This window comes from Amblyomma americanum, chromosome 9, assembly GCF_052857255.1.
Source record: "Amblyomma americanum isolate KBUSLIRL-KWMA chromosome 9, ASM5285725v1, whole genome shotgun sequence".
NCBI classification, from domain to species: Eukaryota; Metazoa; Arthropoda; class Arachnida; order Ixodida; family Ixodidae; genus Amblyomma; species Amblyomma americanum.
The window spans coordinates 150,976,140-150,999,157 of record NC_135505.1 but is presented as its reverse complement, the minus strand read 5'-3'; the positions used below and the strand labels follow the sequence as shown (position 1 = coordinate 150,999,157).

General features: G+C 46.3%; 1 protein-coding gene across 2 annotated transcripts in view; it reads left to right on the top strand.

Moving 5' to 3' along the window:
- Patr-1 (Protein associated with topo II related - 1) overlaps positions 1 to 17,779 on the top strand; it is a 54,497-nt gene extending 36,718 nt beyond the window's left edge. For both annotated transcript variants that reach the window (XM_077638122.1, XM_077638121.1), the window contains 7 exons: positions 156 to 286; positions 863 to 983; positions 6,187 to 6,350; positions 6,479 to 6,652; positions 8,814 to 9,005; positions 12,287 to 12,387; positions 15,602 to 17,779. In XM_077638122.1, the coding sequence (XP_077494248.1) occupies positions 156 to 286; positions 863 to 983; positions 6,187 to 6,350; positions 6,479 to 6,652; positions 8,814 to 9,005; positions 12,287 to 12,387; positions 15,602 to 15,926 (1,208 nt within the window). In that variant the 3' untranslated portion in view covers positions 15,927 to 17,779. The remainder of the gene's footprint in view (positions 1 to 155; positions 287 to 862; positions 984 to 6,186; positions 6,351 to 6,478; positions 6,653 to 8,813; positions 9,006 to 12,286; positions 12,388 to 15,601) is intronic.
- Positions 17,780 to 23,018: the final 5,239 nt, after the last annotated feature.

The window sequence follows — 23,018 nt, the reverse complement described above, 5'->3', positions numbered from 1 at the left end:
GTGACCAGGTTGAGAATGCTACTTGTGGTGCATTCGACTCGGAGGCAGAAAATGGAATCAACTGGAGCGCTGGCTCCACCACTCGCCAGTGTGACTGCTCCCTCAGTGATGCTGGGCATTTGCTTGTGACGAAGTTACCTTTTTTTCCCTTCCAGGTGCTGGAAGTGAGCATTCGGATGACCCCTATGCAGGACTTATGACCCAGAAGGAAAAGGATTGGCTTATCAAGATTCAACTGCTGCAGGTGCAGCCTGAGAACCCGGAGGTGGACGATTACTATTATGTGGTGGGTGGTGACTGCTTTCCTTTTTTCTATTTTTAGAAGCTAACTTTGTGGCTGTTGGTGACCTACACATGTCGTTCAGTAACGTATTTCACGCCTGTCCTTTGTCTCTTTGTCGTTTTGTGCTTGTAATTGTAGTGCCACGGTAGCTCAGTGGTTATGGCGCTCGACTGCTGACCAAAAAGATGCGGGTTCAATCCCAGCCATGGCGGTCGAATTTCAATTGAGGCGAAATTCTAAAGTCCTGTGTACTGTGTGATGTTGGTGCACATTAAAGAACCCCAGGTGGTCGAAATTTCCGGAGCCCTTCACTACGGTGTCCCTCATAGCCTGAATTGCTTTAGGCCGTTAAATCCACACACAAAAAAAAAAAAGTGATGTACAGAGTCTGGTGCAAAAGCCACCTGTTGTGTGGTGCATCATCCGGCCACTATGGCAAAGTCTACCAATAATGAACATGGTCATTATGCAGCATTTCTTCATAATTTCCTGAAGTGGACTGTGCAGGAATGTTTGAGAGCAGCAGTATACTACAAGAGACAAGTTCCGAGCATGCCTACCTTTCTGCCAACTTTTTAGATGTTTGCCAAGAAGAAAGCAGAGCGAAGAGAATCTCCCGGTATGGATGGTGGGGACGGCGACAAACTGAGGTTCATTCGGCCAGAGCGCGTCCGCACAGAATCAAAGAGCTACACACCAAGTAAGTGCGATGGCCTCATTTCACTTCCATTCCCCTTACTTCTCCCACTAAGGTGCTCAGGGCTCTGAATGCTACTTTGCTGGTCTCTGGCTGGGTAACACTGGGAAGTGTGTTGGAGTGGTGGCAGAGTGCGGACACAAACATAACTTATTTACTCGAATGTAACACAATTTTTTTTTCAAAACTTTTCTCTTGAAGTCTATTCTCACGTTATACTGTATAAACGCATTCAAGGGCCACACCCGTGTATGGGCCGCACCCTGTTTTCCAGAAGGAAATATTAGCAAAAAATAATATCCGTGTAGGGGCTTCACCCAAACTGTCTGCACGACCCACATGGGAATAGCCTTCGAAATGCACCGTGGCCTCCGCGATTAGCTCCGGCTGCGAGCAAAGGTGCGCTTGATCGCGGAGGCGACGCATGTGCACAGGAGCTTTCAGGTGCCGCCCATGGATGGCGCCAGAGGCCGCGTCTCATGATCATCGTCAACTTTTTCCTCTGCTGCGAGCTCCCGCCAGCTCCCACTATCCATATCGGCATCAATATCACCAGCTTCAGCATTTTGCGGCCGTCAAAGGCACGAGAGTTGTGGTTCATTGTAGTTGTGGTTTTCGCGTGCTGCCGTCGAGCGTTGCAGTTTTAGCATGATGGGCAAGCACCTTAATTGCTACACGGCTGGGAGTTCGCTGTCGAATACGGCAAGCATGCGGCGGGCAGGAAATTAGACGCGGCCGAGAAGCGCGTCTGGCGATGGTGCAACCAAAAGGATGCATTGAGGAACACAAGCTGCAAAAAGCGCGCTTTCCGAGGCAAGCCAGACAAGTTTCCCGAACTGGAAGAAGAGCTGCTCTGCTAAGTGATGGAACCGCGGAACTACGGCTACGTGTTGACAGCGGACGTGCTGCGCGACTTTTTGTGGGATGAACGTGCACTGGAGCACAGCACCAGCTCGGAGTCGGGATACACCGCGAGTGGCGATTGAACGTAGAATAAATGCCGCTGACTTCCTGATTGGTGTGTTTCTACTTAAAGAAAAATTTTTTTTTTCACAAATCGCATCTATGGGCCACACCCCGAAAATTGGCTTTACAGCAATGCGCGGCAGCCTCCCCTGTGTAGTCCACCATCCCTATCATCGACGCTTGTCAAGCTGATGAGGGGCTAACGAAAGGCATAGCCAAATCCACATTCATAGTCTGTTTATCCTTTCCCATGCCATTGGCCACGCTTTATTCAGCCAGCATTGTTGAGCCTAGTGCCTTGCTGGCACGCCTGTCGATGCTCGTACTGGATTCCTTCCAAGGCCACTGCACTGATGCGGTGAATGCTCACCTTGTCGAGACCGGCACTGACCTCGTTATAACACCTGTCGGCATGACGTTCATGCTACAGCCACTCGACGCATGCCTGAACAAGCCAGTCAAGGCGCACGTGAAGCGGCTGTGTGCCCAGTGGATGGCCGACGGCCTTTACGCCCTCACACCGGCGGGGCGCGTGCGAAGGCCCGATATTCTATTGCTGTGCCAGTGGATCATAAATGCATGGAAAGTGGTACCGGTCGACTTGGTGCGTAAAAGCTTTAAAAAATACAATCAGTAGCAGCTCTAATGGTTCCAAGGACGACTTACGTGTTTGAGAGTGACGATGAAGCCTCGGATGGCAGCAGTGAGAGCGGCAACGATTGAGATTGGGATAACGAGTGACGTGGTGGTGGTCGTCTGAATAATAGTTCTGAAAACGAAATGATCACTAGTGTGCAGCTGTATCTTTCTAGTGCACATTTTTTTTTTTTCTTCAGGTAAACGTGCGGGTTATACGTAATGTCTTTTTTTTTTTTTTTCGGAGTTCAAAGTTAGGGGTGCGGGTTATACACGAGTAGATACGGTATTAGCAATGCCAACTAGACTGCCGTGTGGCCTGCGACATGCCAATGGTCGCGGCTTGCACAATGTAGGTGCCCCAGAAGTCCGCATTAGGACCACTGGGTATGAATAAAACCTAATTTCAATCCTGGTGTTGGATTTGTTTCGTCATCACCTGACCCCCAAGGGGAAGAAGCTGGAGAAAAGCATACCTTGCTGTTATTCGAGGGGGGATGACATCCGTGCTGCAACCACTGGACGTCTGCCTAAATAAACTACAGCTGATCCCGGATATATCGAATTATTGCCTATATCAAATAGTTGTAAAATTTCCTTGGGAATCCCATGCAAAAGTATTGCAAATTTGTTTGTGTTTATTGAACTTCCGTTCACCCCATATTTGATATATCGAACTCTGTGCCACGCCACGCCCCCACAAGTGCGCTTCTCCCAATATACTACCCACCCTGGAAGTGAGCTTCTCCCGTTGCTGTGCATCCCTGCAATTGGGCTTCTCCTAATGGAGTTCATGATCTTCCCGAAATCTCATCTCTTGCGCAGCGCTAGCCTTGAACGTGTTCGTTCGGAGCTGCACAAGTAAGGGCCACGTGATGAGAACTTCGTGGGATGTGAACAGGAATTGGAATGGCCATAAGGGTCATGTAAAGGACTCGGAAGAGGGAAACCGCGCAGGCCTGGAGGCACCTGATTTCTGCATGCTGGTTGGCTGACTCTGCTGGCGTAGCCAAAACATGGGACGTCAGCTAACGGTCACCAATGTTTTAGCCATTTTAGCTTTCACTGCTGTTGGTGCTGCTTAGGCATGTGACTGGTGTGTTACGATGCAGTGGTTGTTCTTTTCACTTTGTTCACGGGGCCAATGTGAGTTTGCATGTGACTTGTGCAGTGCCTTGTGTTTTCGTTTCGCTTTGATCGTGTTATTGGGAGCTATGAACGCGAAAAAATGCAAGAATTTGGACTTGGCAACTAAGGCGGACATCATTCGACAGGTGGAGGCCGGCGAGAAAAAGTCGTTGGTCGCCAATGCGTTCAGAATTGCTCGCAACACACTTAGTACAATCCTGAAGAACAAACCCGACGTAAGCTGAAGGCACCGCAATTTAGTCGCCCTGGAGCTTGTCGTATGCGAAAAGGTCGAGAAAGCTTTGTACGCCTGGTTTTTAGAGACACATGCCAGAAACATTCCTGTTGACGGCCCGATGCTCATGGAGAAAGCGAAATGGTTTGCTGTAGCCTTCAGAGAAGAGAGCTTCACTGGTGGCACTGGTTGGCAGCAGCGTTTTAAGGGTCGCTACAGCATTGTCAGAAAGACACTCTCAGGTGAAAGCGAGGAGACCAGGAGCATTGACACGGTTAAGTGGTTACCCGAAGAGTGGCCAGAGATTTGCGATAGCTTTTCACCATCGCAAATATTCAGCGCAGATAAGACAGCATTGTTTTAGCAAATGCCGCCAAATAGACTCTACACCTGAAAGGCAGTGCACGCCATGGTGGAAAGAAGAGCAAAGTGTATGTCTCGAGTTTGCTCGCTGCAAATATGGATGGGTCATGCAAACTGCTGCCACTGGTTATCGGCAAAAGCAGGTCACCACGCTCCTGGTTTGATACGCATTTACTAAGAAGGCTTGGATGACACGCGTTATTTTCACCGAGTGGCTCTGAACGTGGGGTGCCGAACAGAAGAAGTCAGGCCGCAATGTTTGTCTTCTCGACAACTCTTCTGCCCGTCATGTCGTCTGCCAGTTGAAGCAGATCATCATCAAATTTCTGCCGTCAAATACAACAGCGAAGCTTCAACCTCTCGATCAGGGCATAGTGAAAGCAGTTGGTTACAGATGGCAACTGGTGCAAAAGCTTCTAATCAACCTTCGTTTGAGGATCGAACTCAAGGTGAACCTTCTCGGAGCCATACAGATGCTGGCTGGTGCCTGGAATGACATGAAGCAAAGCACAGTCGTGAACTGCTTCCGCAAAGCAAGGTTTGTGGTGGCTTCAGAAAAGTGTCTGGACACAGAAGACGACGGCCTTGGATGCCTGTACAGCGAGATTCATGAGCTCTCAGCTTTCGCAGGCGCCGTCCTAGACACCGTAACAACACAAGATTTTGTCAGTGCTGACGACGACATGCAAGCCGTTGTGGATCATGCTGATGCTGAGATTGTAGCTGACATCATAGGTACTGAGGAAGCGGACCTGAGCAGTGGCGAAGATGCAGGCAAAGAGACTCTGCTGCCATGCACTGTGGCTGAGCTTGCATCTGCATTCAGTGTTATTCGTCGCTGTTGTGGCACAATGGAAGGCACTGGACTTTTTACTTGGATACCGTCAACAAGCTTGAGGACAGCTTAATGGACTTTCTGGTGGAGAAGAAGAGGCAAGCTAAGCTCACTGACATTTTTCTTGCGAAATAAAGTGTGGTGGTCGTGGAGCTGTGCTTTCGTTTTTTGTGGACTTTGGAGGAGCAAATCAGTAAGTTCCCACTTGTCACGATCGTGGGTAAATTGTCCGAGATGTGCGCAATTTTAAAATAACGATCTGATAGGCGTATGTTATATTTCGAATTATCGATATATCGAACTTTTTCATGATCCTCTTCGAGTTTGATATATCCGGCATCGACTGTACTTAACTCTTTCCTTACCCAGGGGAAACAGTCAATTTCAGGTTGCTGTGCTCAAAAATTATTTTCACCCATTAATTTAAAACTTTTTTTTAATTGTAGAACATCCTAGTGTAGCTAATAGAAATCTCTTTTCAAAGATACATAGAAAAAAACTGTTGCTTACGACAGAAAAAAATGTATTGAGTGGCAAAATTTGAGAGATTCAAACAAAATATCACTAAAAATATTAAAGATATGTAAACAGAAAATGGAAGAGTAATAAATCTAGAATATATGTTTTGTGTCTTACTATGCCAAAAATTAGTATTCAGACTTGCAGAACTCTCCGTGCTGAACTTTCCGGGCACCCAAAAAATAAAAATTAGTTGTTTGTGCACAGTGCTTTGGGCTACTCCACAGTGCAATGCAACGCTGTTCAGTGAAACACTGAACATTTCACTGAAAAGGAACTGGATGGAAGTGCTTTATCCTTGCATGGAATTTTCTTGGACATGTTTTGACTCTTTGACAGAGAGTAATGTGATATTTGACTGCAGTACATGTGCATTTAGTAATGTGAGGCCCCATAGCAAGAAAAGGAAAGTGTGGTAACTGGGAAGGAGGGATGGACCTCGTATTACAAAAGTACCAGTGTGGAGCTCTGTGGCAGTGCTTATTAGGGAATCTTGTGCGTGCGCGTCTTTTGCATATTTGCAGTCCAGTTTGAGCGATCACTGGGGAAGCTGCAAGTGGTGAGTGTTAACTACCCACGCAAGATCCTTGATATGGGCGTTCAACGGCTCTCGGAAGAAGATGACCGCAAGGTCCCTCCTGACCGAGATTTGCTGTGGTTCCGCCAGCTTCTGCTTGACATAGAAAAGGTATCTGTTATTTAGTTTTTTTTTTACTTCTTTCGGGTGCATGTGGATTAGTGAAATTATGAAACAAGCCTGTGATGCATGAGATTTGTCTCGTGCTTATTGCACTTTTCCTGTCCAATGTCTTTCAGCTTTACTCAGCAGTCCTGGAACACGAAGACAACAACTGTTCGTTGGAGCGCAGGGCAGAGATAGCGCAGAAACTGTTCACAGAAGTACAGCCATCGGAAGAGCGCTTCGTTCAACTGGTGGGCGTGCGCAAAGGGCGCTCCTTAGTGCTTCGGGTGCTTCCCTTGCTGAAGGCTGTAAGTTTATTTCCTAGGCTTCCTATAACTAGATCAAATCTTAATACCACAAAGTTAAGGACGATGAGGGTGTAAACAAAAGTGGTGTTTCAGCATGCTTTTTTTTTCTTTCTGTGGAAGCAGTGTCACTGTGCCACCTTGAGAGAAATGCAGGAAGTGCTGCAGTACTTCCACAAGACTTGTGTGAAAGCAGATTATGGTGTGATAATTGAAAGTAAATGTGACGAAATCGGGAAGCTACAGCGCAAACCGCTTATAATAGTATTGGAAAAACAAAAATTTGATCGTTATAACCGATTATCAATATATCTGGACAGGCAAAAAAACAGAAAACACCCATGTATTCCCTCATGTGTGTAGCTTCTGTCAGAGGCGCACAGTGTCTTGGCACCCTGCCAAGCTCGCCATGCGAGCCACCCCGTCGAAGCTCCCATTGAATGATAGTGTGCTGTAATTATCGGCACTCGGCATCTTGGCGTGCTGCCAAGATCTGCACTGCTGCCGACAGGATTGCACGGAGGATTGCAAGCTAACGCTTAAAAAAATAATAATAATAAATTCTCAGTGACAAAAGCGGAGGTGGGTTCAAAGATACCGCCTTGCGCTTAGTCACCACCAGTTTTGCCCAGTTCAGGAACTCGCAAATAGGCCGAAACAGTGGAAACTATGTTTGTGTGAGCTAACAGTTTCACTTGGAGCCTGCCTTGAGCTGCCCTTTTGAGCACCCCAGTGGCTGGTATTAAGAAATGACTCTTCAATCGTGTGCCGACCAGCTCGTGGTTCCAGTTTCTCTTGCTGCTCGTAGATGGTGCAGCAAACTGTAGCAGTTCAAACAATTTTCAAGTAACTCTGTTTTATCCACTGAGTTGCTGTTTCAGGGTTCCTTATAATGAGGTTCAACTGTACTGTACCCAACTGGAAAGTACTTCTATTCCCAAACCCCACCCTTGGAGCCATGGCATCACCTAGAAGTGATGTAGTGAAAACGCTGATGTAGTAAACACTTTTGCTTGTCTGACTGGCATTATTATAGAGGGATTCTACTGGAGTCTTTACATGTCTATTTGATGTTTGTTCATTTTTGTTGTGGTTTGCCAGCATGAGGAGTTGCAAAACCTCAGTGATATCATCAGTGAAACCTCGTTATAACGAATTGGTAAAAAATCGTAAAATAGTTCTATATATAGTTGAAGTTCGTATTATAAAATGAGTTTTAGTCAGCAAAAAAATGGCAACTGTGGGAGACCTTTTCCTTAGTTTTGACGCCGTTTGGAAGCCGCTCGCGGTGATTGTGGAGGCCGCAAAAAAAAAAAAGTCGAACAAGTAACTTTAGTAAGTCGGCTTCGCTGCACAGCACCGCCGCACGCGGAGGCTGCGGCAGATATGCCAGCTAGGATGGCTTCCTCACATTACAGCGGCGTCGTGTAAAAAAATCGAGCACCAGGGTGAAAGCTATCACCGTTTTCACCACCTCCTCTCTGTGATAGTCAACGTGAGCAAGCTACAACAACCTACCGTGTCGCTGGTTCCGGGTCACTGTCATCGGGCGCAAACGGGTGTCGACTGCCTGGATACCAGCATCTCTCGCCAGTGTATCTTCTATGGTGCTGTTAGCAAAGCAAGTTAAATGTGAACCGTAATGCGAACACTTGCGGCTCCACCACCAGTCACCCGTGTAGTGCTTCACAGCCTGCCGCCTGCCATCCAACTGGGCACAGATTGGCACTGGACAGTTCGATATACATTGAGTAAGAAATGCATGTGTTTGTTGAAAATATTTAGCAACAGTTCGATATAGCCAATGATTCGTAATATCGGTGTTCGTTGTAACAAGGTTTGACTGTGTTACTAAAATATATAACTGGCTCATGTTTTGCTTTGACCCCATAACAGAAATTGGAACATCTGTTCAGGTAGTTGTAGACTGTTCCTGTTGCTGCTTGTACTTACAAGCTGCTTTTGCTGCTTTTCTTTCGAGATTTTGACTTGCATGCCTTCTAGTTCAGTGTTTCTCTATTGTTCATTGCCGTTCTGTTGCCTGTGTATCTTGCTAGCTTGTGTTGCTGGCCCAGTCGCCCCGTTTGCTTAGGAAGGCTCGTGTTATTTGCTTGCAAGTTGGCAGTAAAAAAAAAAAAAACTCATTCCTCCTTGCTGTATGTAGGAGCACCAGGTGACAACGCTGGCTGCCCTGCTGCGCCACCTGTCATGGCTGCAGCGCAAGGACCGCCAGGATGGCACGCTCGAGCAGGGGCTGCTGAATGCAGTGGCCATCATTGAGCATGCCTCCCTCAACGATCTCATCCAGCTGGCGGCCAGCCTGCTCATGAACCCAGATGCCGCTTTCCCCAGCAGGGTGAGCAGTTTGGCAGCAGCTCAACCTGCCACAGTGGCCTAGTGGGAACGAATGGTTGACCAACAGACGCTCTGAGCCTTAAGTACATACCAGAGCAGCAGCTGTGAACGGTCAGAAACACCTCGACAGAGACGGTGCACTTGGTGCGAAGCATGGATTCAATGCATCACCCTGAGGAAACGTGACAGAATAGGCACGACTTGAGGCTGAAAATGACAGTAACAGCGACGAATCCAGTCCAAAGCATGGGGTCCTACTGTAAAGGGTGCCACCATTTTGGAAATGATATGTTGGCATACACAAGAGCCACACACTCTGAACTCTGGAAATTGCATACGTACTGCGAGCGCACAGTAAGGCTTGATTTGAAATAGCATTTATCACTCATACACTACAAAGCATGCAATTTTTTTACCGTACGCTATCCCATATGCCCATTTTGCACTGGTGCTACATTCTGCAGCGTCAGAATGTCACCTCTGCACTCATCGCAGCTTTGGTAGTGCTGCAAGGAACTACTGAGATGGAGTATCCTGTAAAATCTTGTTAATTCGAAATCATTGAGACCTTGCAAAATATTTGAATTAACCGAGCACCGCGATGGGACAAGCTTTGCAATGACCACATACTGTCACATAAAAATCTACGCTCCAACCCCTGCTGGCCAACAAAAAAAGAAAGTTCACTCGAGTTACAAATCACCCCCCCTCCGCATGCCTCCTTCACTGTCCTGCCGCCACACTTTGTTTTGTACTTTCCCATGGATTGGAATTACGGCGCATGTGCAACTGAAATCAGTGAATGCTTAACGGTGTGATCACTAGGACAGCAGTCTGAAGCTGGTGGTGATCGTACAGTGAGCCACCAATGCACAAGTGTACTGGCGGTTCACGGTACACGGAAAGAGCCAAAAAATGTTGCTCTCTGTCCTGTCTTCTATACTCGCGTGCGGCCCGACTGACTATAGCAGCAAACCGAACAGCAAACAGTCCGTAGGTTTGGACTCCAGTGTGACGCACTTCTCAGATTATCGAAAGTTCGCTCTCGTGGTTCATTCGTGCTTTCACCAGCACGAATGAACCATGTAATTGGTACACAATTATAGTTTTCGTTAGCAGAACTGACTTGCATGCGAATTAATGGCTTTTTTATTTATGCCTGGAGCTCCATGCATCATGCCGTAAAAGGACGCTGGCACCGGGCGTGTCCTACCCGCTGCTCGTCCAAAACTACCTCAGGCCGACCCCCAATGTCGGATGGTTATTTTTCAGAAGAAAGATTAACTTACGTGCGATGGTAATAAAGTAATTGGACATTCCGGTAACCATATCTGACACACAACTGCGCAGGCCAGCGTTAAGCGCAGTCAACCTGTCGCAGGCACGGAGCAAGAAGGGTCGTGTCGCGGGACTACAGTCACTGACCGATTTTTCGCACTCGGCAGGAGCCAGAAAATGATCCGAATAATCGAACAGGCCGAAAAATTCATGAAGTTCAAACAAATAAATTTTTTTTGAAAAACCAGCTTTCAAAATCTTGAGAAAATCGGCGTTCCCCATGTTCCGTCTACAAGTGATAATATTGGACTGTATGTGAGCCATAGTCATGTATTCATCAACTCTGCGCCCTCTCATGTCACGATACCAGAAAGTGCGACGCGGCCGCAAGTCATACCACGAACGAATGCACCCGCCGCACGAAGCAAGAACAGTCAGTTCGCATGGGGCAACGAAGCTCACAAAGACAGAGAAAGGTAACCAACGGGAAGACATGAGCGGAAGCCAGCGCCTCCGAATGCACTTCTCTCCCCCCCCCCTCTACCGCGTTAGCTGCCCCGCGCTGAGGGGTGGTGCCGTCCAAGCCGCAGTGGACGCTGCAGCTGTCCCGCTGTCTCGTTGCACCATTTTCAATGCGATTGCGCTCTTTTTGTAGGCCATCTCGATGGCAACGGAAAAAGTGTTTCATTATCTCGAATGGCAAGGATAGAGAACAAATCATCAAATCAAATCAGTTTATTTGGACATGAAGCAGTACATGCCCACGGGATGAGGCACAAGGAAAGTTAATAGCATACTTCCTGACGAGGCCTCACCCAGAGTTACACATCATTGGCAGAAGGATAGACAAATCCAGTTTGCTCAAAAAACAAATAAAAAAATCAAATGCCATCAATTTATGTTTTGTCATGGTTAGGCATTAAGACACATGTCATTATAAACACAGAAAATACAGCAGTAGCGCTACAATTCGCGACACAAAAAGAAAATATAATGGGGCTAGGGTCAACACTACATGTCATAAGTATGTGGTACATCAGGAACAAGTGAAAATAGCAACTCCATTTTCTTTTTAAATTGAAAAATAGTTTCACTGGTTGAAGCGTCATGGATTATTGAAGGGTATGCACTGTATACTGTAGTAATTTGGTTATCTATGTGTTGGTTGCTGTAGTTAGTTTGAGCGTAAATGGCCAAGCCTATCGAAGCCAGTCTGTCCGATTCACTCTGTCAACTCCCCCTGCCCGCGATTCCATTTAAATTTGAGATGTCTCCTTTCACGGTGACAAGGAACGAGTTAGTTGTGACAGCGATGCCCGCGTGTCTATACTAGGTTGAAATAACAAACTTTCAGTTGAAAAACGATCTTCACAGTATTGCTGGCATCTGTTTTAGTCCAAGAAATTGAACTTCTAGACCCCACAAAGTCTTAAATATCAGTCGTGAAAATGTACATGTTTCTATGAGGCGCGTGACTCTGAAGTCCGAATTATTTGAGTCCGAAAAATCGGTCTGCAGCTGTAGCGCAGGCGCGTTTCTGCAGTCCACAAGCTATATTATGATCATGAACTGGCTCATGTGCTCTGTGGCACCGCCTTGCGACTCCAAGAGGCCATTGTTTCACCAGTTTTCCGCGAAATCGGAATCTGAGACTTGCCTGTAGCAGCCCAGATCTTCGAATTAATTGGGTGCAGGCCTCTACTTTGAATTATCCGGTCAAATTCGCATAAGAAGTCACAGGACCGCAGAAATTCTTCGAATTATCCGGGATTTTTAATTAACCGAGTTGGAATTATTGAGGTTTTACTGTACATACCGATCAGTTGCAGCAGCTGGAAATAATTGATCAGTCCACAACAAAGCCTCACCGTAGTGTCCTGCGGCCACAGTTGTGTGAGAGGCTTTGCACTGTTGCACCAAGGAGTCGCATTTCGCTTCCACTGTTGCCATTGCATGTACTTTGGTTTTCACATGCATGTATTTCCCTCTAATGGTTTGTTTCAGTTTGCCCTGCGTGTGGCGTGTGCCATTGTCGTTAGAGCGGAACACCATTTCCAGTGCCAGGATGCCAGCCAGACTGTCTGCAATGAGATACAGCGGAAGTGGTGGGTGCAATCTCTAGTCCCCTCTTCTTCTCTTATAAAACGTTCAGAGAGACCTGAAACCTTGAGTGTAGATATACCATGCGTACTCATGTAAGAGCGTTTTTTTTTTCTCCATTTTGACAGAGTGTGGCCATTGTTTTGTTAAATTCCTTGCACTCCCATGCGTCTCCCATTTATGTGGCAACACGAATTCTTATGGTGAATCAGTCCGGCCCCAACGAATTCCCAATTCCCGAGGTAGGGTCTCTCCTGACATTGTGCACAAGAATCTCGCTATCAGCAGTTTGTGGGGCTATCAATGTTGTGTACATTAGTGAATTCTGTCTGCTGTGTCTTGACGTGTTCTTGATGGCACAGTGCATTTCGATTGAATGATTTCATTGAATAACTTTTTAATTATTTAGCCAATTGCTGCAGTCTTGGAACTAAACCATGCAGGTGGGCAGCATCAATACAAAAAATGTGCCAGCATCTCAAATACATAACGCTATACATACATGATCGCATATACTACATCAAATAATTTAGTCTAAATGATCTACACGAACTCTTAAATCTGGGGTATCGTAAAGAAGCGTCTAGGGCTGCTTTTATTTTCTGTAATTCAGTAATGGTATAGTACACTGCACCAGCAACATGCAGTTTGTATCTCATGCGGATGATAGGTCTGTTTTCATCACTGGTAGTTCTGAAAAGCTAATAAAATGTTGGCTGACATTAAGACATAGGTTGATGCTTACTGCCTCAAAATTAATGCAAACAAAACAGATACTGTATAATCTCGTGTAAGCGCTGCACCTGTGTATAGGCTGCACCCCCCCATTTTGGACTAGATGATAAGGAAAAAAAATATGGTTATAAGCTTTTTTCTTTAATTTGTGTATGGGCCGCACCTTCAAAACTTACACCCAAATTTTAAAAAGAAGTGTGGGCTTTACACGAGTTTATACAGTAATATTGTACTTGCCAAAGGGAAAACTCTTCTAAGCCACTCGATACGCGCCTGGGCATATACCTCTAGAAATAGCTGACTCAGTAAAAATCCTTGGCATTGCCTTCTTAATGCACTTACCATGGAATAACCATATAGAGTACCGTATTTACACGATTGTAAGTAAACTTGAGTGTAAGTCGACCCCTTCACATCACATTTCTGAAAAAAAACAAAAAAACTTGGAGGTCGTTTTTACGCTTGGCCTTTAATAATAGAACGCGATAGCACTATCCTTTGGCCTCCCCTGATCGCCAGCCTCTATCGGCTGCTGCGCGCTCCAAAACAAAGATGTATTAGTCACTGGACTACTCGTCCACACTTGCGCCATCGTCCTCACTTGCTGCCGTCGTGATCGCTGCTGCAGTCCCACAGCTCGTCGTTCTAACATCGTCGTGAAGCGAAATCCCGCACTTCGCAAACAGCCACATCACAATATCACGACAGCTGAAAATTTTGCCTCGCTGCAGCTGCCACACCTGTATCAACCGTCGCAAACGTTGAACTTGCGGCCCGCCGCGCAGTTCGTGTCTACGGCATAAAAAGTGACAGCTATCTTGAACGGAGCCGTGTACGAGCGCCGGTTGCTTACCGGACCCGGAGCACAAATGACAAATGACGAAGCACTACATTAAAAACATGAGAAACGGGGGTGGGCAGCAGGAGTCAAATGCATCAGAGCCAAAGAGAAATTACGCCTGAGCGGCGTCGGCCCTTCCATCAGCTACTGGGCTACCCACAAACCCCGGCGCCGCTGCGGTTTTGAGGGGGGGGTGCCACCGCGATTCGAACAGTGGCCCTTCCATCAACTATTGACGCTCTCTTGAGCGCCGAGTGCCGTTAAAAGTAAAAAAAAAAAAACTTTGACGATGCGTATTAAGAGCAGAACACGAATGCGTTATCGGGACGCCGCTTATCAGCAGACACAATCTGCGACCACGTGTGGCGAGTGGGCTGGTGCAGGCTTGCTCCTTATCAACAGCCACCATCGGCGGCCTCGCGCGGGGTGGGGATTGCGCCGGTTGCGCTGGAACATGGCGCGTTGTGTCTACTGCATTTGCTCATTGCAATCATAGGTGTGCCTCCCATGGTGAATTTGTGTGGTTCAGCCGAATTTCAAGTAACACAGCAAGAGCTAATGGATGCTGTATTTACTTGCGTAATGAACCCACTTTTTTCTATAAAAGTTCAGATCACTTTGGAGGGAGGTTTCATTACGCAGTGAAAAAAAGTGTCACGGGATCTTTTCACGAGAGTCGATATTTCGTATCATAATGTCTGCCTGCCTGTTTGTCTGTCCATTGATCATTACGTGAGTAAATGTGGTAGTTGGCATAGCAAATTTGTTACGTTAATATCAACTGCAACACCTTCGTTACGTGGAGTTCAAAATGCACAAGCTTCAGTGGGGGCGGTGTTGGGGAATTGAGAAACTTGGTAATATATGCTATCTGGAGGTTCGTTATACCCAGGTACAGTAGAGTCTCGGTGATATGAACACTGTTGATACGAATTTCGCGACGATACGAATTCGCGAAATTCCCCGGCCACAATGCATTATGCATAATGTGCCGAATTTTGGATGTTCCGAACTCTCTTCCTCACCTCTACAGATCATACGAACGCCTGAGCCGCGATCTCTAATTACGCGGTAAGCATCGCGCAGTGAGCAGCGATGCACAGCCCACACATTGCCGATGTCGCAATCGGTAATCACGCGGTGCGCGGCCCGCACATCGCCAAGGTCGTGATGACTAATCGCGTGGTACAGACTGCACGCACTGAGTGCTAGTGCGCAGCCCGCACATTGCCAGAGTCTCGATCGCTAATCACGTGGTGCGTGGCCCACGCACAGTGAGCGGCGGTGCGTGCGTGGCCTGCACATCGCCAAAGTCGCGATAGCTAATCGTGTGGTACGCACCGCATGTAGCGAGCTGTCACTGCACAGCACTGCACTGAATAAATCCCGTCAGCCGTAAACAGATCTGTGTGAATGCATTTTTCATGCTTCTGCATACAAATTTTGTTCGTTTGGATGTAACAAAATTTCAGATTATACGAATTTTTTCTCGACCTCGTGAGATTCATATCACCGAGATTCTACTGTATTTGAACGAACATGTCCGTGACTGGTAAGGCCTCCAGTTGTGGTGTCTAGGCGCACATGGTGAAAAATGCTGAGTGCAAGTGCGAGGATTGACGTTTTTAATCATTTTGGCGCAGGGCAAAGCTGCTTTCGGAGATGGTGGACCTGCTGATTGTGTCACTCAGGAAGCACGATGACAGCGATGACGAAGGGGGCAATGACGAGGCCATATACCACTCTGCCATGCTGCTGTTGCTTCCACACGAGCGGCAGGCGCTCGCATCTCAGCTACAGCGCTTCGCAATGCACGTTCACCTGGCAAGCGCATTGTCCCACAACTCTGCCGCCCCCACAAATTCCGCTCGGCAGGCAGAGGAGCTTCAGCTGCAGCATCAGCACAATGGATTTGGCGACTCGACCCTGCCTCCGTACCGAGGAGAAGCTGTGACGGCTATCGATTGAGCTGAGGGTGCCTGTGTGAAAGGCCAACAGATTATAGCAAGACTCTGGCAGTACGGTGTGACTTTTTTTTTTTTTCTTACTTCCTGTCTAAGCAGGCTCTGCAGAAGGGGCAGCTGTTTTTTTTTTTTCTTTTCCTGTGACACGTTTGCATTCCTTGTTGCTAGGTTTTTTGTGTGTGTATGTGTATCAGGTATGTTTCCTGGCCCATACAAAAACTGAATGGGAAGAAGGCTTAGGTAGTGCACGATGTATGCTGGGCGCATTGTGCTGTCTTCTTGCACATTTTTTTTTAACTGTTACAGCCCATAGTGTAGAATTCATACCTCAGTGTCAAGGAAGTTTTTTGAATACTTGGTCATCAGATTTGGCAAATTAAGAAAAAAAGACATTGTGATGCAGCTGCACCATATGTAGCATGTGCCAGTTCAGCTTTCTGTTGCACAAAGGGTGAAAGTTGAGCTTCCATCAATATTCTGCAACATGATTCTGCAAACTATGTTGTTTGTGCATTGCTCTCACAAAGACCCCAAAATATCAAATTTTGGAAAAACGTGGCGGTTGCTGGCTGTACCTTGTTGGAAATGCATGGTTGTGATGCTATTAGTCATTGACAGAAACACCAAAAGGCATGGCACTGGTGTGCTAGATTTGCACTAAGACTTGCTTCATGAGAGTAGTCACGAAATTGGCCATTTTTTGTTGGAAGCATGCTATTGATAACTGTAGTGGACAGTAGCCAATTGATGCAGCAGTGCAAAATTTGTCCCGACAAGGATTTTTGTTTCCACTGATTCATTTTCTCACCTGACCATAGTGCAGTTCTGTATTTCACTCCGAACAGTCACTTTCATTTGCAAGCTGTGTTGTCCTGTATTTGGAAATGTTACTTTTGACACACAGTTTGCTGTTTGATCTAGCTTGCTATGCTGGTTTTAATATGCTGCATCACCCTGCATGGTCGTCATGTCATGCGGATCTAGAATGTTATAGTAGCTGTAAAGTATCAGAGAGCAAGCTTTTTTTCTTCATCACGGACATAAAGTGGTAGCCATGTCTTCATTGCTTGTAACTGAACTGATCATCTTCTAAGAGAGCCTGCTAGTTCCAGACATGGGAAAATGTCCTGCAGCTAGGGTTACTATTCAGTTTCACATGTTTAGCATTGGTTTAGAATTTCACAAGTTTCACAGGTTTAGAATAGGTCTCGCCAATACAGCAGGACCTGTTGCATTTTGTGTGATTCTCTTGGCAGACACTGTGATAAGCGAGGGTACCTAAATTTGTGTAATTTGTAGCCAGCTTTTTGTAATTTGCATCTCCCAAGTGTTCGCTTAGTGCGTCTGGCTCCCACTGCCTGTTGAGTGTTGTGTGTTGCATTTCTTCAGCCTTGCTGTCTGCTCTCGAAGTGCCCCCTTACATTTGCTTCAGGGGTTGCCTTCCTTCTTAACTGTGGAGCACAAGCATTTCGATGTTAAGTTTTTGTTAGGCGAGATTTTTGTTTTTTCGTTTTGTGACAATTCATTGTTGACTTTCCATAGCCAGTTGTGTCCCATCGCAGATAGGTGAACTATGTGCGCCGACCTGTTGAAATCTGTTTCTCATTACTTTCCAGGTTTCCTTTTGTTTTTTAATGGTCTTGTCGCAACAAGATTTGGTGCACTGTGTCGTGCAGTTCTGGATGCAGCAAGTTACGAACGTTTTGTTTTAGCAAAAGAAAAGCTGTTTGTGCATTTGCACATGGTGTCTTTGGTGTTGAAATTTTAGTTTATTGCCAGCGACCCTTCTAGGCACTTTTGTGAAGAGTCATCACTGTACAGTTGTCAGCAATTGCTTAAACATGAACTTGTTGCTGATTTGTCTTTGCTCTTTTTCTGTCTTAGTGCATTTGTGTACTGGGTGGAGGTAAGGAAAGACCAGGTGGTCGAAGTTATTCTGGAGCCCTCCACTACGGCACCTCTTTCCTTTCCTCTTTCACTCCCTCCCTTATCCCTTCTTTTATGGTTTAGGTGTCCAAGGATATATGAGACAGATACTGCGCCATTTCCTTTCCTCCAAAAACCAAATATTATTATTGTTAATTCTTGTTCGAGGTGCTGTTTCTTTTATTATTAATTTCTCGCTTCCCGCGCCCTTTATGCCCTCGCTTCTGCGCTTAATATGTGCAGAAGATAGCTCTGAACATTCTGACATATAAAACTAGGCTACATTATGCTCCCTGGCATCAAAAAAAACCGAAAACTTCAAAACTGCTCGTTAACGGTGAGCGTCTTCCACGAGAGTTCAATGGCCGAGCTCTCTTTTCAGCAAACACGTGCGTCCGCAACGCCACCTGACGGCTGACACAGCCCTACACACTGAAGGGCGCAAAGGTGGGTGCACCGGGACTTCTTTAGAATTTCGATGATCCCATGGAACAGAAAAGTGAAATTCTTGTTCGAGGTGCTGTTTCTTTAATGATTAATTTCTCGCTTCCTGCGCCCTTTTTGGCCTCGCTTCTGAGCTTAATATGTGCAGAAGATAGCTCTGAACATTCTTATATATAAAAATAGGCTACATTATGCTCCCTGGCATCAAAAAACCCGAAAACTTCAAAACTGCTCGTTAGCAGTGAGCGTCTTCCATGAGAGTTCAATGGCCGAGCTCGCTTTTCAGAAAACACGTGCGTCCGCACCGCCACCTGACGGCTGACACAGCCCTACACACTGAAGGGCGCAAAGGTGGGTGAACCGGGACTTCTTTAGAATTTCGATGATCGCATGGAACGGAAAAGTGAAATTCTTGTTCGGGGTGCTGTTTCTTTAATGATTAATTTCTCGGTTCCTGCGCCATTTTTGGTCTCGCTTCTGAGCTCAATATGTGCAGAAGATAGCTCTGAACATTCTTATGTATAAAAATAGGCTACATTATGCTCCCTGGCATCAAAAAAGCCGGAAACTTCAAAACTGCTCGTTAGCGGTGAGCGTCTTCCATGAGAGTTCAATGGCCGAGCTCGCTTTTCAGAAAACACGTGCGTCCGCACCGCCACCTGACGGCTGACACAGCCCTACACACTGAAGGGCGCAAAGGCGGGTGCACCGGGACTTCTTTAGAATTTTGATGATCGCATGTAATAGAAAGGGAAATTCTTGTTCGAGATGCTGTTTCTTTAATGATTAATTTCTCCCTTCCTGCGCCCTTTTTGGTCTCGCTTCTGAGCTTAATATGTGCAGAAGATAGCTCTGAACATTATGATATATAAATATAGGCTACATAATGCTCCCTGGCATCAAAAAAACCGAAAACTTCAAAACTGCTCGTTAACGGTTAGCGCCTTCCATGAGAGTTCAATGGACGAGATCGCTTTTCAGCAAAGACGTGCGTCCGCACCGCCACCTGACGGCTGACACAGCCCGACACACTGAAGAGCGCAAAGGTGGGTGCACCGGGACTTCTTTAGAATTTCGATTATCGCATGGAACAGAAAAGTGAAATTCTTGTTCGGGGTGCTGTTTCTTTAATTATTAATTTCTCTCTTCCTATGGGCTTTTTTGCCTCGGTTCTGCGCTTAATATGTGCAGAAGATAGCTCTGAACATTCTGACATATAAAACTAGGCTACATTATGCTCCCTGGCATCAAAAAAACCGAAAACTTAAAAACTGCTCGTTAACGGTTAGCGCCTTCCATGAGAGTTCAATGGACGAGCTCGCTTTTCAGCAAAGACGTGCGTCCGCACCGCCACCTGACGGCTGACACAGCCCGACACACTGAAGAGCGCAAAGGTGGGTGCACCGGGACTACTTTAGAATTTCGATTATCGCATGGAACAGAAAAGTGAAATTCTTGTTCGGGGTGCTGTTTCTTTAATTATTAATTTCTCTCTTCCTATGGGCTTTTTTGCCTCGCTTCTTCGTTTAATATGTGCAGAAGATAGCTCTGAACATTCTGACATATAAAACTAGGCTATATTATGCTCCCTGGTATCAAAAAAGCCGAAAACTTCAAAACTGCTCGTTAACGGTGAGCGCCTTCCACGAGCGTTCAATGGCCGAGCTCGATTTTCAGCAATCACGCGCGTCCGCACCGCCACCTGATGGCTGACAAACCCCAAAACACTGAAGAGCGTGAAGGTGGGTGCACCAGGACTTCTTTAGAATTTCGATGATCGCATGTAATAGAAAGGGAAATTCTTGTTCGAGATGCTGTTTCTTTAATGATTAATTTCTCGCTTCCTGCGCCCTTTTTGGCCTCGCTTCTGAGCTTAATATGTGCAGAAGATAGCTCTGAACATTCTTATATATAAAAATAGGCTACATTATGCTCCCTGGCATCAAAAAACCCGAAAACTTCAAAACTGCTCGTTAGCAGTGAGCGTCTTCCATGAGAGTTCAATGGCCGAGCTCGCTTTTCAGAAAACACGTGTGTCCGCACCGCCACCTGACGGCTGACACAGCCCTACACACTGAAGGGCGCAAAGGTGGGTGAACCGGGACTTCTTTAGAATTTCGATGATCGCATGGAACGGAAAAGTGAAATTCTTGTTCGGGGTGCTGTTTCTTTAATGATTAATTTCTCGGTTCCTGCGCCATTTTTGGTCTCGCTTCTGAGCTCAATATGTGCAGAAGATAGCTCTGAACATTCTTATGTATAAAAATAGGCTACATTATGCTCCCTGGCATCAAAAAAGCCGGAAACTTCAAAACTGCTCGTTAGCGGTGAGCGTCTTCCATGAGAGTTCAATGGCCGAGCTCGCTTTTCAGAAAACACGTGCGTCCGCACCGCCACCTGACGGCTGACACAGCCCTACACACTGAAGGGCGCAAAGGCGGGTGCACCGGGACTTCTTTAGAATTTTGATGATCGCATGTAATAGAAAGGGAAATTCTTGTTCGAGATGCTGTTTCTTTAATGATTAATTTCTCGCTTCCTGCGCCCTTTTTGGTCTCGCTTCTGAGCTTAATATGTGCAGAAGATAGCTCTGAACATTATGATATATAAATATAGGCTACATAATGCTCCCTGGCATCAAAAAAACCGAAAACTTCAAAACTGCTCGTTAACGGTTAGCGCCTTCCATGAGAGTTCAATGGACGAGATCGCTTTTCAGCAAAGACGTGCGTCCGCACCGCCACCTGACGGCTGACACAGCCCGACACACTGAAGAGCGCAAAGGTGGGTGCACCGGGACTTCTTTAGAATTTCGATTATCGCATGGAACAGAAAAGTGAAATTCTTGTTCGGGGTGCTGTTTCTTTAATTATTAATTTCTCTCTTCCTATGGGCTTTTTTGCCTCGGTTCTGCGCTTAATATGTGCAGAAGATAGCTCTGAACATTCTGACATATAAAACTAGGCTACATTATGCTCCCTGGCATCAAAAAAACCGAAAACTTAAAAACTGCTCGTTAACGGTTAGCGCCTTCCATGAGAGTTCAATGGACGAGCTCGCTTTTCAGCAAAGACGTGCGTCCGCACCGCCACCTGACGGCTGACACAGCCCGACACACTGAAGAGCGCAAAGGTGGGTGCACCGGGACTACTTTAGAATTTCGATTATCGCATGGAACAGAAAAGTGAAATTCTTGTTCGGGGTGCTGTTTCTTTAATTATTAATTTCTCTCTTCCTATGGGCTTTTTTGCCTCGCTTCTTCGTTTAATATGTGCAGAAGATAGCTCTGAACATTCTGACATATAAAACTAGGCTATATTATGCTCCCTGGTATCAAAAAAGCCGAAAACTTCAAAACTGCTCGTTAACGGTGAGCGCCTTCCACGAGCGTTCAATGGCCGAGCTCGATTTTCAGCAATCACGCGCGTCCGCACCGCCACCTGATGGCTGACAAACCCCAAAACACTGAAGAGCGTGAAGGTGGGTGCACCAGGACTTCTTTAGAATTTCGATGATCGCATGTAATAGAAAGGGAAATTCTTGTTCGAGATGCTGTTTCTTTAATGATTAATTTCTCGCTTCCTGCGCCCTTTTTGGTCTCGCTTCTGAGCTTAATATGTGCAGAAGATAGCTCTGAACATTATGATATATAAATATAGGCTACATAATGCTCCCTGGCATCAAAAAAACCGAAAACTTCAAAACTGCTCGTTAACGGTTAGCGCCTTCCATGAGAGTTCAATGGACGAGCTCGCTTTTCAGCAAAGTCGTGCGTCCGCACCGCCACCTGACGGCTGACACAGCCCGACACACTGAAGAGCGCAAAGGTGGGTGCACCGGGACTTCTTTAGAATTTCGATTATCGCATGGAACAGAAAAGTGAAATTCTTGTTCGGGGTGCTGTTTCTTTAATTATTAATTTCTCTCTTCCTATGGGCTTTTTTGCCTCGCTTCTGCGCTTAATATGTGCAGAAGATAGCTCTGAACATTCTGACATATAAAACTAGGCTATATTATGCTCCCTGGTATCAAAAAAGCCGAAAACTTCAAAACTGCTCGTTAACGGTGAGCGCCTTCCACGAGAGTTCAATGGCCGAGCTCGATTTTCAGCAATCACGCGCGTCCGCACCGCCACCTGATGGCTGACAAACCCCAAAACACTGAAGAGCGTGAAGGTGGGTGCACCAGGACTTCTTTAGAATTTCGTTGATCGCAAGGAACAAAAAGTGCAATTCTTGTTCGAGGTGCTATTTCTTTAATGATTAATTTCTCGCTTCCTGCGCCCTTTTTGGTCTCGCTTCTGAGCTTAATATGTGCAGAAGATAGCCCTGAACATTCCGACATATAAAACTAGGCTATATTATGCTCCCTGGCATCAAAAAAAGCCGGAAACATCAAAACTGCTCGTTAACGGTACGCGCCTTCCATGAGAGTTCAATGGCCGAGCTCTCTTTTCAGCAAACACGTGCGTCCGCACCGCCACCTGACGGCTGACACAGCCCTACACACTGAAGGGCGCAAAGGTGGGTGCACCGGGACTTCTTTAGAATTCCGATGATCGCATGTAATAGAAAGGGAAATTCTTGTTCGAGATGCTGTTTCTTTAATGATTAATTTCTCGCTTCCTGCGCCCTTTTTGGTCTCGCTTCTGAGCTTAATATGTGCAGAAGATAGCTCTGAACATTATGATATATAAATATAGGCTACATTATGCTCCCTGGCATCA